Source organism: Rhinopithecus bieti, unplaced genomic scaffold (assembly GCF_001698545.2).
Source record: "Rhinopithecus bieti isolate Rb0 unplaced genomic scaffold, ASM169854v2 scaffold_8675, whole genome shotgun sequence".
Classification (NCBI taxonomy): domain Eukaryota; kingdom Metazoa; phylum Chordata; class Mammalia; order Primates; family Cercopithecidae; genus Rhinopithecus; species Rhinopithecus bieti.
In genome coordinates, this window is record NW_016806447.1 from 1,885,129 (window position 1) to 1,899,139 (window position 14,011).

Below are 14,011 nucleotides of genomic sequence, written 5' to 3' on the forward strand. Positions count from 1 at the left end.
AAAAAAAAAAAAAAAAACAAAAAACACAACAAATTATCCATATTAGCCATGAGAATTCTCATCTATTTAAATCAATGAAAGACAATTATAGAAAGTGATATGAGATTATCCAATAGCAAGAACTGCATTGAGATGGAAACTTCTTCAGCATGATTTTAGTAAGTCTCCTTTTTATGAAATCTGTAATTTTTCAAAGCAATTCATATAAGCAAAATCCACCAAAAATGTATTATTTTTCTAAATAATAATATTTAGTAGGCATCATTAAACCTGATGGTTGTGATATTGTTACATCTATCCTTCATGCTGGTTACATAAAAACTTTAAATTTGAAAATATCAAGTAAAAGAATGAAGCTTCCATTTGTTAGAACTTGGGGAAGTATTTTATAATTTTGGAATTATTTAGATGAGACTCTATAAGTCATTTCACACAGCCTCTCCCTTTACATGAAATATTTTGTGGGAAATTAGACTAAAATATTATTTCAATCTAAGTTGACAACTACTGTGTGCATTTTGAGGCACAGTAGAGTATAAAATTAGAGTATTTTAACAGTACAGGTGTCTGGACTAGAACTTTGAGTCCCTGATACCTGTTTCAGTGTTCCCTCACACACCATTGACTTTAGAATACTGAAAAAAGTTAAGAATTTAGATCTCTATTTATTTAGACCCTATTGTGCCACTGTACTGGATAAGCTATACAAGACGTCTGATCCCTTTATAAGGGCCAACTTGATCGTGACTTCCTGAACCCATTGTATCTTCTGTCTTAGAGAATGAGTGACACAAAAAAGGAGACAAAGACATCAGAATAATAAAGAACTGAAAGACTCCTAGAAATAATGAAGAAAACAGTAGCCAAGAATAACCAAAAACTATGCACAAATATTTATAAGCCTTGGGTAGACAAACACCATGTGGTAAGGGAGGGGATGTTACTTGCTGGTGTCAAGAACATGAGAAGCAAAAAGGAAGAGGAACAGTTACTGTCATGGAAAACATTAGCACGGGAAGCAATGGATGCCTGCGGCCGAGAGACTGACAACATAACTGGGTCCCTCGGGTAGTGCTGTGACTTGAATCTCTGTAAAGCTTGGCTATGCATGATTGAGACAATTTCCTTCTCGATCTTCTTGTGTATCATTAATCTCTAGTAACCAAGGTAACCTTGATGCAGTTGTATCCCTTGTAGCCTCAGAGAGCATTACTCACATAGAAATTGAGGCTCTGGTAACTTTGTGCTATTATCATTTGTCATATCTGCACAACACTATCCTGAATGCTAAAAGTTTCACTTGGCTCTTAAGACCTTAACCTCAATTTTGAGGACACTCATTTAATAAATATTTGCACTTATCTCCCCCACTGTTCTTAGAACTGAGGATACGGTAGTGAACAACATAGACAAAAATCTTCATCCTCATAAAGCTTACATCCTGGAAGTGTTTGTACCTAAATGCTGGGCTCCAGGGATCTGTCACAGGGCAGGTCCACTAGGGGAGCAGCGACTCTTCTTTTTTTTTTTTTTTTTTTTTGACGGAGTCTCGCTCTGTCGCCCAGGCTGGAGTGCAGTGGCCAGATCTCAGCTCACTGCAAGCTCCGCCTCCCAGGTTTACGCCATTCTCTCGCCTCAGCCTCCCAAGTAGCCGGGATTACAGGCGCCCGCCATCTCGCCCGGCTAATTTTTTTGTGTTTTTTTAGTAGAGACGGGGTTTCACCGTGTTAGCCAGGATGGTCTCGATCTCCTGACCTCGTGATCCTCCTGTCTCGGCCTCCCAAAGTGCTGGGATTACAGGCTTGAGCCACCGCGCCCGGCCTGAGCAGCGACTCTTCTAAGAAACACCAGAAAATACCAAGCCAACTTCGGATACAGTGGCTGGCTCTGATGATGGGTTTTGTAAAATATGTAAACCTTGTTGAACTGAAATATTTTAAACACCTACAACATACCCTTTGTGCATTAATGATTAAGCAGTTCTCTTGTCTACTTCTTTCTGTTCCCACTCCCTTTTAGGTTCTACCAGTAGTGGGGAGTAGAGGGGGACTGGAAGGCAGGAGGTGGAAAGAAGTGCAAGATATTTGATGGCTATTCATATCAGTGTCAACCCAGTGAAGGCCGTTCACCCTGACAGCAGCAACTGGCTCTAGGTTCCTAGAACAAGTCACTTTCATCCCCCATGGAGGTACCGGCTCCAGCCAGATGGAGCCCTCTTTCCAGAGGTCTGAACTCCTGCTCCTTAAGCCTCTGCTCTGAGCCCCTGAGGTACCAACATCAGCCAGGTATATATATCCCTCTTCTAACTTCCAGTTTCTGACAAACTCAACCTCTTTCTTCTGTTGTCTCAGGTCTGGGGGATTATACTCTGCATGAATCCCTTCGTTCCCTTTTTCCTTTTTTAGTCCTCTGAAAGGTATTCATTCAGCAATTCTTTTTTTTTTTTTCCAAGACAGTGTCTCACTCTGTCACCCAGGCTGGAGTGCAGTGGCATGATCAAGGCTCTACTGGGGCCTCAATCTCTTAGACTCAAGTGATCCTCCCACTTCAGCCTCCTGAGGAGCTGGGACTGTAGGCGTGCACCACCACACCCGGCTAATTTTTGGTATTTTTTGTAGAGATGGGGTTTTGTCATGTTGCCTGGGCTGGTCTTAAACTCCTTGGCTCACGTGATCTGCCCACCTCAGTCCCCCAAAATGCTGGGATTATAGGTGTGAGCCACTGTGCTCAGCTTAAGCAATTCTTTTGAGACGGAATCTCACTCTGTTGCCCAGGCTGTAGTGCAGTGGTGCAATCTCGGCTCACTGTAACCACTGTCTCCTGGGTTCAAGCAATTCTCTTGCCTCAGCCCCCTTAGTAGCTGGGACTACAGGTGCGTGCCGCCACACCCGTTTAATTTTTTTTGTATGTTTTAGTAGAGATGGGATTTCACCATATTGGCCAGACTAGTCTCAAACTCCTGACCTTGTGATCTGCCGGCCTCAGCCTTTTAAAGTGCTGGGATTACAGGCATGAGCCACCGCGCCACAACCTTTAAGCAATTCTTTTTTAAAAAATTTTTTATTTTTGAGACAGAGTCTTGCTCTGTTGCCCAGGCTGGAGTGCAGTGGTGCAATCTTGGCTTACTGCAAGCTCCGCTTCCAGGGTTCACGCCATTCTCCTGCCTCAGCCTCCGGAGTAGCTGGGACTACAGGCGCCCGCTACCATGCCCGGCTAATTTCTTTTTGTATTGTAGAGATGGGGTTTCACCGCGTTAGCCAGGATGGTTTCGATCTCCTGACCTCGTGATCTGCCTGCCTTGGCCTCCCAAAGTGCTAGGATTACAGGCTTGAGCCACCGCGTCCAGCCAGCAATTCTTGATATTACATTTTATCTGTCAAAATACCTAGTGCTGTTTCTGTTTTTCTGATTAGAACCTAATTAGCACATCAATAACAAAATAGTTACCTGTCTTTGAAGTATTTACCTTCTAACAAGAATTTCTCAAAGCCACCTCTTTAACACCTACCTGAGGACCAATGTGTATTCCTTCTTTGGACCTCTCCCACTGCAAAAGCTCCTATGACACAACTGACCTCCGTGAGACACAAACAGAGAAACTGTGGCTTCCTTAAAGTACTTGGAGAGGGTTCTATGGGGCCGCTGAATAGTAAAGAATTGGGCTGGTCTTATTCCTGATTCCTGGGAGGTAAACTCTAAATCCTTTGGGTTTCCCAGGTCATAGGTGTGTCTTTATTACTCATGGTTGGTCTCTTGGAATGCAGCTCAGTTATGCTAACAAGATGACTTAGAATAAAGGCTGGTCACATTAGAAAGATCAAACATATGATTAAAAGGTTGAGGCTTTAAGCCACAATATTAGCCTGATGTCTGGGGAGTGTAAGGGGACTGGAGATTGAGTTCAATCTCATGAGCAATGGTTCAACCAATCATGCTTATATAATGAAACCCCAATAAAAACTAAGGCTACCAATAATCGAGTAAGCTTGTGGGTTGGTAATGATATATCAATGTGTCAGGAGAGTGGAAGCTTCCACTGGACCCTTCCCAATATCTCCCTATGCAGTCTCTGCATTTTATTGGCCCTGATTTGTTTCCTTTATGATACCGCATTTGTCAATATAGCACTTTCTTGAGTTCTGTGTCATTCTGGTGTGCTATTGAACCTGAGAGTAGTGAGAACCCTGAATTTGTAGCCAGTCGGTTAAAAGCATGTGTAGCCTGAAAACACCTGAGCTTGTGGGCTGGTGTCTGAGGTGAAGGTAGTCTTGTGGGGACTGTGACCTTAACCTGTGAAGTCACACTAACCCTGGGTAGTTAAGAGTCAGAATTGCATTGCAGAGACTTTCTAATTTTACACAGCCAGCAGACTATTAGGTCTTTAACTAATTCTATTGAATCCTCATGCTCAACACATCCTCTAAATTAATCTAATTTCCCACACCAAAAATCGTGAATCTAATCTGAGTGATTTTTAACACCTCATAATAAAATATGATTTCAGTCTCTCTTCCATTGATGAAAATGGTTAATTCAATTAATGAGAGATTGCTGAGAGCAAAATCCACTGCAGCTATAATATTATAAATATAAAGCATTAATGCTATTGTTATGTAGCAGTATCTAGCTCAGATCATATTCTAATTTTTCCTGGAAACCCATAGTCTTTAGCTGATTTTAGGATGTATTCTCCTTTCTATAAGTCTTGAAAATGCCTCATGAAGAGATTGGGAGGATTCTGGGAAAAGCAACATTGGCTCGAATATGTGTGAACAGTGGTGAAGGTAAGCAGAAAATAAGATACCTGTATAATAGGCTTGAGAGATCTCCTTCATTTGCCTGCTTGTCCTGGTAGTTAAGATTTCAGTCAAGGCATCTTCATTTGTTCCAGCACCCTAAAAGGAAAAGAAAATATAATTTTAGAACACTTAAATAACTTAATCTCATGCCTTTTGGTCTTAATATCTTGTTTTATATAGATGAAATGAAATTTTTGAGTAAATCAATACAAGGTTCTCTATTGCTCTAAAGTAGTTTTCTATTTTTCTGTATATTTTAGTATTAACATAAATCATCTGGAATAAAGTGACATCAAATTTTCACTCTAGTGTAAAATCAATTGAATAATTCTAGAAATATATAGTATAAAAGAAAAAGCCTGTGTCATTCAAGATAAGAAGTGAGAGTCTAACAGGATTAACCCTAGCAACATTCAAACATGCCACTATGTTTAGAAAAGGCTCTACAATACTTTTGAATGAGTTCATCCTTGCATCACTGTACTGGGTCTATCAGCATGTATCATCCTTTTCATACAGGGAGCTTTTCAAATCCTCAGTAATGTGCATCATGGGCCCGGCTGGCATGGGGACTAATTACCCGTCAGCCCTGTTTATATCAAGGTCACTGAATTACACTGTGACTTCAAGAAAAGTCATGTACACTAAGACTTGATCGAATAAGGCCAGTGCAGTATATGAACAGAGACTGAATTCTGTCTCTCTGTAGCAGAGATTCCTAGTTTCCCACAGTATCCCTTTTGTCTTTCTTACTTAGTAATAGAACCCCCAGCTTGTAACTTGGTACATAGCTACCCAAATAAAGGCTATGTTTCTCAGCTTCCTTTACAGTGAAATATGTCCACGTAACTACACTCTGACCGATGGGACATAGGCAGAAGTACCATATGCATGCTCAGGGAATATCCTTAGAGTGAGGGAGTGAACCTTTCTTTGTCCTTTACTCTTTTGAGTTGACTGGAATGAAGACATAATGACTGAGTCATGAGCTGCCATCTTTAACCAGGAAGTGAAAACCGTGAGTTAAAGATGGCAGACCCTCAAGATAGTAGGAGCCTGAATCTCTGATAATGGTGGTGCCATCACAGCCTGCTCAGGGCTACTTACTCTAGATTTCTTTTATGTAAAAGAGAAGCTGTTCTAATACTTATTGGTGAATCTAATCCTTACAATTACACCTGCTAAACCCTCCCCATTGGGTAGCCATAGAAAAACAATGCTCAGACTTCATTTCAAGAGAATCAGCTGCAAAGAATGCAGTTGGCTAACAGCCTCCAACTGCCACACCTTTAGATCTACCAGAGTTCACACTGAGGTCATGCCCTCTCCAGGTGGCTGTCAGTCAATGACTGTAAACAGCAGGGGTACTGGATTTGCGCCCAACACAGCACTCCTCCAAAGGGCAGTCTTTGCTCAGGGGCTCCCCAACAGCCTGCCAAGGCTTTCTCGGAGCTTCACCATGCACTGAGGCTCTTCCTAATCTCAGCCTACTTCCTCTCCTCTCTCTCACAGGTGTCAGGCCTGCACTGCAGTCTGAAGGTTCACCCCACCTACCCTGCTCTTCTCCTCTTTATCCTTCACAGGCGTTTCTCACAATAAATCTCTTGTACATCAAATTCCATCTTGCCATCTGTTTCTCAGATGCCCATGTGTCCTCCACGGAAAAGAAGATAACTCCATTGCCTGATGACAAGGCAGAATACGGCTTATGCCTCAGATCTAAGCTCCCTTCTTTTTCCTCTTTCCTATTAATTAATATGTTGAGCACCCACTTCATTTCAGAAGTTGCTCTAGGAACAGAAGATATAGGCCAAGACCAATGAGGTTCCCTGCCATGGTGGAGGTTTGCCTTTTAGTTAGATGAAAAAAGGTAATAAACAAATGGATTTTAAAAACAGACAAGGCCAGGTGCAGTGGCTTACACCTGTAATCCCAGTACCTTGAGAGGCCGAGGCGGGAGGATTGCTTGAACTCAGGAGTTTGAGACCAGCCTGAGCAACATAGCAAGACTCTGTCTCTACAAAAAAATTTTTTTAATCAGCCAGGTGTGGCAGTGTGTGCCTATAGTCCCAGCTGCTCAGGAGGCTGAAGTTGGAGTATTGCTTGCCCGGGAGGTTGAGGCTGCAGTGAGCCATAATTGCACCACTGTACTAGAGCCTGAGCAATGAAGCAAGACCTTGTCTCAAAAACAAATAAATAGACAAGATACTTTTAGGCAGTAATAAGTGCAGGTAAGAAAATATATTTGAGTGAATTAATGGAAAATGTCTGGAGGAAAAGCATTCCAGATGGAAGAAACATCATGTATAAATGTCTCAAAACAAGAATAAGCTTATGATGTTCAAGGAGCAGAGAAAAGGTCAGTGTAGCTACATCATTAATGGGTGAGTAGGAGGGGGTATGACGGTCAGTTTTATGCACCAGCTTGGCCAGGCTATAATGCCACTTATTCAATCAAACACTAACTTATGTGTTGCCGTGAAGGTATTTTGTAGCAGTTTATTATTGATTCACTTTAAGTAAGGGAGATTACCTTTCTTGGCAGACCTGATCCAATCAGTTGAAAGGGCTTAAGACCAGAGGTAAGGCTTCTGTTTAGAAGATTCTTTCTGTGGACAGCTTCAGCTTGTGCCCAAGAGTTCCAGCCTGCCTTTCCTGACAGCCTGCCCTACAGATTTTGAACTTGCCTAACCAATCCCATAATCATGTAACCAATTCTTCTTCTTCTTCTTCTTCTTCTTCTTCTTTTTTTTTTTTTTTTTTTTGAGACAGGGTCCCAGGCTGGAGTGCAGTGGCACAGTCGTGGCTCATTGCAGCCTAGACCTGCTGGGCTTGAGTGACTCTCCCACCTCAGCCTCCCAAACAGCTGGGACTACAGGCATGAGCCACCATGCTTGGCTAATTTTTTTTTTCTTCTTCTTTTTTTTTTTTTTTTATTATACTTTAAGTTCTAGGGTACATGTGCACAACATGCAGGTTTGTTACATATGTATACATGTGCCATGTTGGTGCACTGCACCCATTAACTCGTCATTTACATTAGGTATATCTCCTAATGCTATCCCTCACCCTCCCCCCTCCCCACAACAGGCCCTGATGTGTGATGATCCTCTTTCTGTGTCCAACTGATCTCATTGTTCAATTCCCACCTATGAGTAAGCACAAGCGGTGTTTGGTTTTCTGTTCTTGCGATAGTTTGCTGAGAATGATGGTTTCCAGCTGCATCCATGTCCCTACAAAGGACACTCAAGACCTGGGCTGAAGTGATTCTCCCACCTCAGCCTCCCAAATAGCTGGGACTACAGGCATGAGCCATCACGCCTGGCTAATTTTTAAAAATTTTTTGTAAACACAAGTTCTCACTATGTTGCTCAGTTTGAGGCCGGTTTTGAACTCCTGAGCTCGAGCAACCTCCCACCATGGCCTCCAATTCTTTCCAATAAATTTTTGTTGTTGTTGTTTCGAGACAGGGTCTCATTGTCACCCAGACTAAAGTGCAGTGGCACAATCTCAGCTCACTGCAACCTCGACCTTCTGGGCTCAGGTGATCCTCCCACCACAGCCTCCCAAGTAGCTGGGACTACAGGAATGCACTACTATGCACAGCTAATTTTTTTTTNATTTACATTAGGTATATCTCCTAATGCTATCCCTCACCCTCCCCCCTCCCCACAACAGGCCCTGATGTGTGATGATCCTCTTTCTGTGTCCAACTGATCTCATTGTTCAATTCCCACCTATGAGTAAGCACAAGCGGTGTTTGGTTTTCTGTTCTTGCGATAGTTTGCTGAGAATGATGGTTTCCAGCTGCATCCATGTCCCTACAAAGGACACTCAAGACCTGGGCTGAAGTGATTCTCCCACCTCAGCCTCCCAAATAGCTGGGACTACAGGCATGAGCCATCACGCCTGGCTAATTTTAAAATTTTTTGTAAACACAAGTTCTCACTATGTTGCTCAGTTTGAGGCCGGTTTTGAACTCCTGAGCTCGAGCAACCTCCCACCATGGCCTCCAATTCTTTCCAATAAATTTTGTTGTTGTTGTTTCGAGACAGGGTCTCATTGTCACCCAGACTAAAGTGCAGTGGCACAATCTCAGCTCACTGCAACCTCGACCTTCTGGGCTCAGGTGATCCTCCCACCACAGCCTCCCAAGTAGCTGGGACTACAGGAATGCACTACTATGCACAGCTAATTTTTTTTTATTTTTTGTAGAGACAGGGTTTCTCCAAGTTGCCCAGGCTGATCTCAAACTCTTGAGCTCAAGTAATCTACCTACCTTGGCCTCCCAAAGTATTGGGATTACAGGCACGAGCCATAGCACCTGGCCTTACAATAAATCTTTTAACGTCTATGTCCTGCCTATTGGTTCTGCTTCTCTGAGGGAACCCTCACTGATATAAATAGAATTTTAAAAAGTCACCAAGTTAGACAGGACCTGCACTATGTTGGGTAATGAAGGTCATGATAAGGAGCTTGGATTTTAAGTGTTCAAAGCCATTGGAAATTTATGCAGGTAAATAACATAATCTGATTTTTTAAATAAATTAATAAAAATAATTTTGGCTATTCTGTGTAGAATGAATTTGAGGTGGGCAAAAATGGAGGCAAAAGGACTAGTTAGAAGCCTATTGATACGGACCAGTCAAGAGATGATGGTAGTCAGACTAGAACGGTAGCAATGGATTTTGAGAGAAGTGCACATATTTACAATGGATTTTGAAGTAAAACTAATGAACCTGCTGATAGATTTGGGAGAGTGGAAGGGTAAGAGAAAACAAGGGCTCAAGGATAATGCTAGGTTTTTAGCTTCAGTGTTGGGGTTATGACAGTGCCATTTACTTTCAATGATGACAAACTAGAGAACTTGACTCTTCATGTCAAACAAAGATATGACAAAATTCTTCCAGCCCAGGAACATTTGGGCTTAAGGTTCTACAACTGTTCCCTATTTCAGAGTCATTCTACCACTGGGAGAGTACAGACCAAAATGGCATCCAAGTCCACCCATCACAAGTGTGCGCTGCCAGAAAGTCACTATTTTTGATGACTCGGTCAAACCCTGGGCAGAAATGGCTTGTGGGGCTCATACCTTCATGGATTTCTTTAGCTGCTTTGCATCAAAGACTGCTGGTGGAGTCACTAGGGCCACCATGAGATGCTCAAAATGGCCAGAGAGATCACCCTTCAAGTCATCTTTCAGCTCCTAAAATCAAAAAACCAAGGAGAAAAATGTGAAATACTTTTCCTTTCTCTTCCTCTAAAGTCACCTAGTGAAAGATGAACATATGTATCAAAATCAGACAAAACATGTCCATCCACAGGGAATAAACAGAAGTGTTGAAAATATTTCTATGAATATTAATCTGCATTTTCTAATTACTCCCAAATTGTTCTGTTTTGTAGAGGTTTTTTGAAGGAGAGCCAAATGGGAGGGCTTCATGAGTGCCACAGTTAGGAACTGTATTCAAATGCATTTCGTAGGTCCCCCATGCTTTCAGTGCTTAGGCTGGGGTGAGGGAAGAGGAAGAGGAACCCTTATAAATTCACACCCAACTTCACTGGGAGGTGCTGTATTCCTGGGTGTCTTGCCTCTCAGTAACTCCCAAAGAGCTCCAAGAGGAAGGGGAAGGGAGGACAGTGGCTGGTCATGTGTCTCTGGTGAGAACGTGGAACTAGGTGGCATCAGAAGCAATTTTCTGGCAACAAGTAAAGAAAGAAAACCCCTAAGTGTGGCAATATATTAGACTTTTTTTTTTGACAAATAATAATTGTACGTATTCATAAAGTACATAGTGATGTTTCAATACATATAATGTATGGTAATCAGATCAGGGTAATTGCATACCCATCGTCTCAAACATTTAACATTTTTTTGTTTTAGGAATATTCAGTATCCTCCTTCTAGCTATTTGAAACTACATTATTGTTAACTGAGTCATCCTATAGGGCTATGAAACACTAGAACTTAGCCTCTTACAGACATTACCTATTGGTATTGTTTTGAGTACTGTTTTCACACGTAAGTACAGTCCATCTCCCCTGCCTAAAGGGGGGTAACAGGGTTTCTACTTTCAATATTCAATGGCATAATACTGAATAATGTTTGTTCCTGTTCCTGATTATTTTCAGCTCTGAAATAGGCGCTGGTAGCCTCTGAGCCTGCTGCAACGCCGTGGGCACAGACCGACACTACCACACTCCTGGGGGGTGCAGCAGCATGTTCCTGCTGAAACAAATGGGATGGCGTTCAGTGTTCCCAGCTCGGCTTTAATTGCCACAGCGTTTTTTTCCTCTCTAAATGGTAAATTTCACTACCATCTGTCCTCAATCCAAGCCACTGCAGCCGAATCTTACTTCACAGATCTCATCCTATTGCACGGTGAGAAATGGCTGTTCCCCTCCACCTCCATCTTTCTTCCATATTTTGGAAATACTGAAAGGCCAATAGACCGCTCACCTTCTCTTTATGTGAAAGTGTTGTCTTGCCCAGAAGCCAGGCAATTCATTCAATTCAACAAATGTTTTCTAGGCACCTGCTCTGTGCTAGGCCTTTAAAGGTAAGTTGGACAAAGTCCTTATCCTGAGACATTCTGCCCTCATGGGAAACACAGAAATATTCAAAGATAAAATTTCAATGTTATATGTTAAGTATCTGATAAAGGGAGCTCAGAGAAGGGTGTCTTAATGGAGCCTGGGGGCCTGGAGAACACTTCCAGGAGGTAATTGCTGAGCTGCCTGTGGATGGTCACTAGACCCTCTCAACAGTCTCCATTTGTACCTTTTCCCTCCACAATTCATTATCTACAGCAGCCAAAATAATCCTTTAAAAATAAAAACTGCATTATATTATTCCTCTGCTTACAAACCTCCAGTGGTTCCCTGTGGCCCTTAGAACAAAATCTAAACTCTATCAAGACCCTTAGCATGTTCTCAACCTCTCTCCAGCCTCATCTCTTTCTTCTGCCCCCTTCACTTTCTACATTTCTGCCATATTGGAATTCTTTATTTCTCACATATTCCCTGCTTCTTTTTGCATCAGGGCTTTTGTATTTGCTGTACCTTAAATACTATCTCCTGATCAAGCAGAGCAGAACCCCTAGTATTGTTTAGGCTTAGTAGGGAGTAAGGTAACAACCCCTCACTGACATTCTTTCATCACCCTATCTGCAGGAGCCAGTCACCAGTCACTGTCTATCATATCAACCATTTTAATTCTTTCATATCACTTATCATATCTGAATTATTTTTATTTACTTGTTTATTATATTCTAATAGAATGTTAGCTCCATGAAAGAAGGCAGGATCTGTTTTCTTTTTTTTTTTTTTTTTGAGGTGGAGTCTTGCTTTGTTGCCCAGGCTGGAGTGCAGTGGCCGGATCTCAGCTCACTGCAAGCTCTGCCTTCCGGGTTCACGCCATTCTCCTGCCTCAGCCTCCCGAGTAGCTGGGACTACAGGCGCCCGCCATCTCGCCTGGCTAGTTTTGTGTATTTTTCAGTAGAGACGGGGTTTCACCGTGTTAGCCAGGATGGTCTCGATCTGCTGACCTCGTGATCTGCTCGTCTCGGCCTCCCAAAGTGCTGGGATTACAGGCTTGAGCCATCGTGCCTGGCCGGATCTGTTTTCTATACCAGTCTATATCCAATGTCTAGGATACCTCCTAACACAGATTAGTACTCGAAAATAGGCGTTGGACAAAGAAACTGTATAGCAAAGACCAAGTCTTACTTTTTGCTTTTTTTTTTTTTTTGAGACAGAGTCTTGCTCTGTCAATCTTGGCTCGCTGAAGCCTCTGTTTCCCGGGTTCAAGCGATTCTCCTGCCTCAGCCCTCAGCCTCCCGAGTAGCTGGGATTACAGGCATGTGCCATCACACCAGGCTAATTTCTGCATTTTTAGTAGAAATGGGGTTTTACCATGTTGGTCAGGCTGGTCTCAAACTCCTGATCTCAGGTTATCCACCTGCCTGGGCCTCCCAAAGTTACTTGTTCTTATACAGTTAGTTTCTGCTAATTACTAACTTTTCATTTGCTGAATGAATTAAACCTATAACTACATAAGTATTTTAAAATTGAAAGAGAAATAAAAGGTTATCTAAGACAGAATTAGTCAGATAGTTGGCCTGGTAATTCTTTGTTGTGGAGGGCTGCCTTGAGCATTCTCGGATGCTTGTAGCATCCCTGACCTATGCCTACTACATGCTAGAAGCACCCCCCACCATCCTGTTTGTGATCATCAGAACGTCTCCATTCATCCCAAATGTCCCCTGGGGAGCAAAATCACTTCTGGTTTAGAACCCACTGGGCTAAGGCAAACCTTACCCTACAAGCGAAGAAACTGAGACCCAGAAAGACCAATTAACATGCCCAAAGTCAGTCAGCCAGTTCAAGGCAAAACCACAACTCAGATTCCAGGCTCCTGACTGGATGTACAGGGCATCATCTGTTACACTCAGCCTGAAACAGAAAACTGTAGGCATAACTATGTGGGAGCGACCATGGTACATTAACGATCTCTTTACTGCCTGTCATGTAAACATGACCTTACCTTTCCATATGCTGCCTGATATTCCTTAACAATCAGCTGCCGCTGTGCATTTGACCTCTCAGTCAGAATGCTGATGAGCATTTTCTCATCGGTTCCTAAATGAAACAAAAGTTATTTTACTCAATATTCATGTTCAATATCTGTCTTGAACAAAAGCAAAATGATCAATGGCCTGAGACAAATGCAGAGAGTAAGGCATTTTAATTCCCAACTTCTTACCTGGTTGGGATCGTTATTTATTTATTTATTTTGTTTGCCTGAGTTTTGGAAAAGGAAGTTAACTCTATTTGGATAGTTTTGGGGGAAGGAAACAATCATTGTCTAAATACTCCTTTCTGTACATCAGACAAAAGAACATACTACTTTTGAACTTGACGTTTTTACCTTTATGAGGTTTGGTTACTGTCTTATTGCCTTTTATTTCTCTCCCATAGTTGATATCAAAATATTTCTTCCTCTGGAAAACAGGAACTAACCCTTATTGAGAATCTGCCCTGCATGAAACGCCCTTTTATTCATTGCCATAGTTAATATTCACAGGGGCCCGCTGTACTAAAGTGAAGACACGAACTTATCTTCCTTGCCAAAGTCATACAACTTCTGAGTGGTCCAGCAAGAAGTTGAACCCAAATCTCTGACCACAAAACATATATATATATATATATAT

At 42.2% G+C, this 14,011-nt stretch overlaps 1 protein-coding gene across 1 annotated transcript in view; it reads right to left on the minus strand.

The window, feature by feature from the left end:
* The window catches only part of ANXA3 (annexin A3), a 68,125-nt gene that overhangs the window by 22,355 nt on the left and 31,759 nt on the right, over positions 1–14,011 (minus strand). The window contains exons 4-6 of the mRNA XM_017876535.1: positions 13,345–13,439; positions 9,892–10,005; positions 4,805–4,895 (exon numbers count right to left, since the gene is read on the minus strand). Coding sequence (XP_017732024.1) covers positions 4,805–4,895; positions 9,892–10,005; positions 13,345–13,439 — 300 coding nt within the window. The remainder of the gene's footprint in view (positions 1–4,804; positions 4,896–9,891; positions 10,006–13,344; positions 13,440–14,011) is intronic.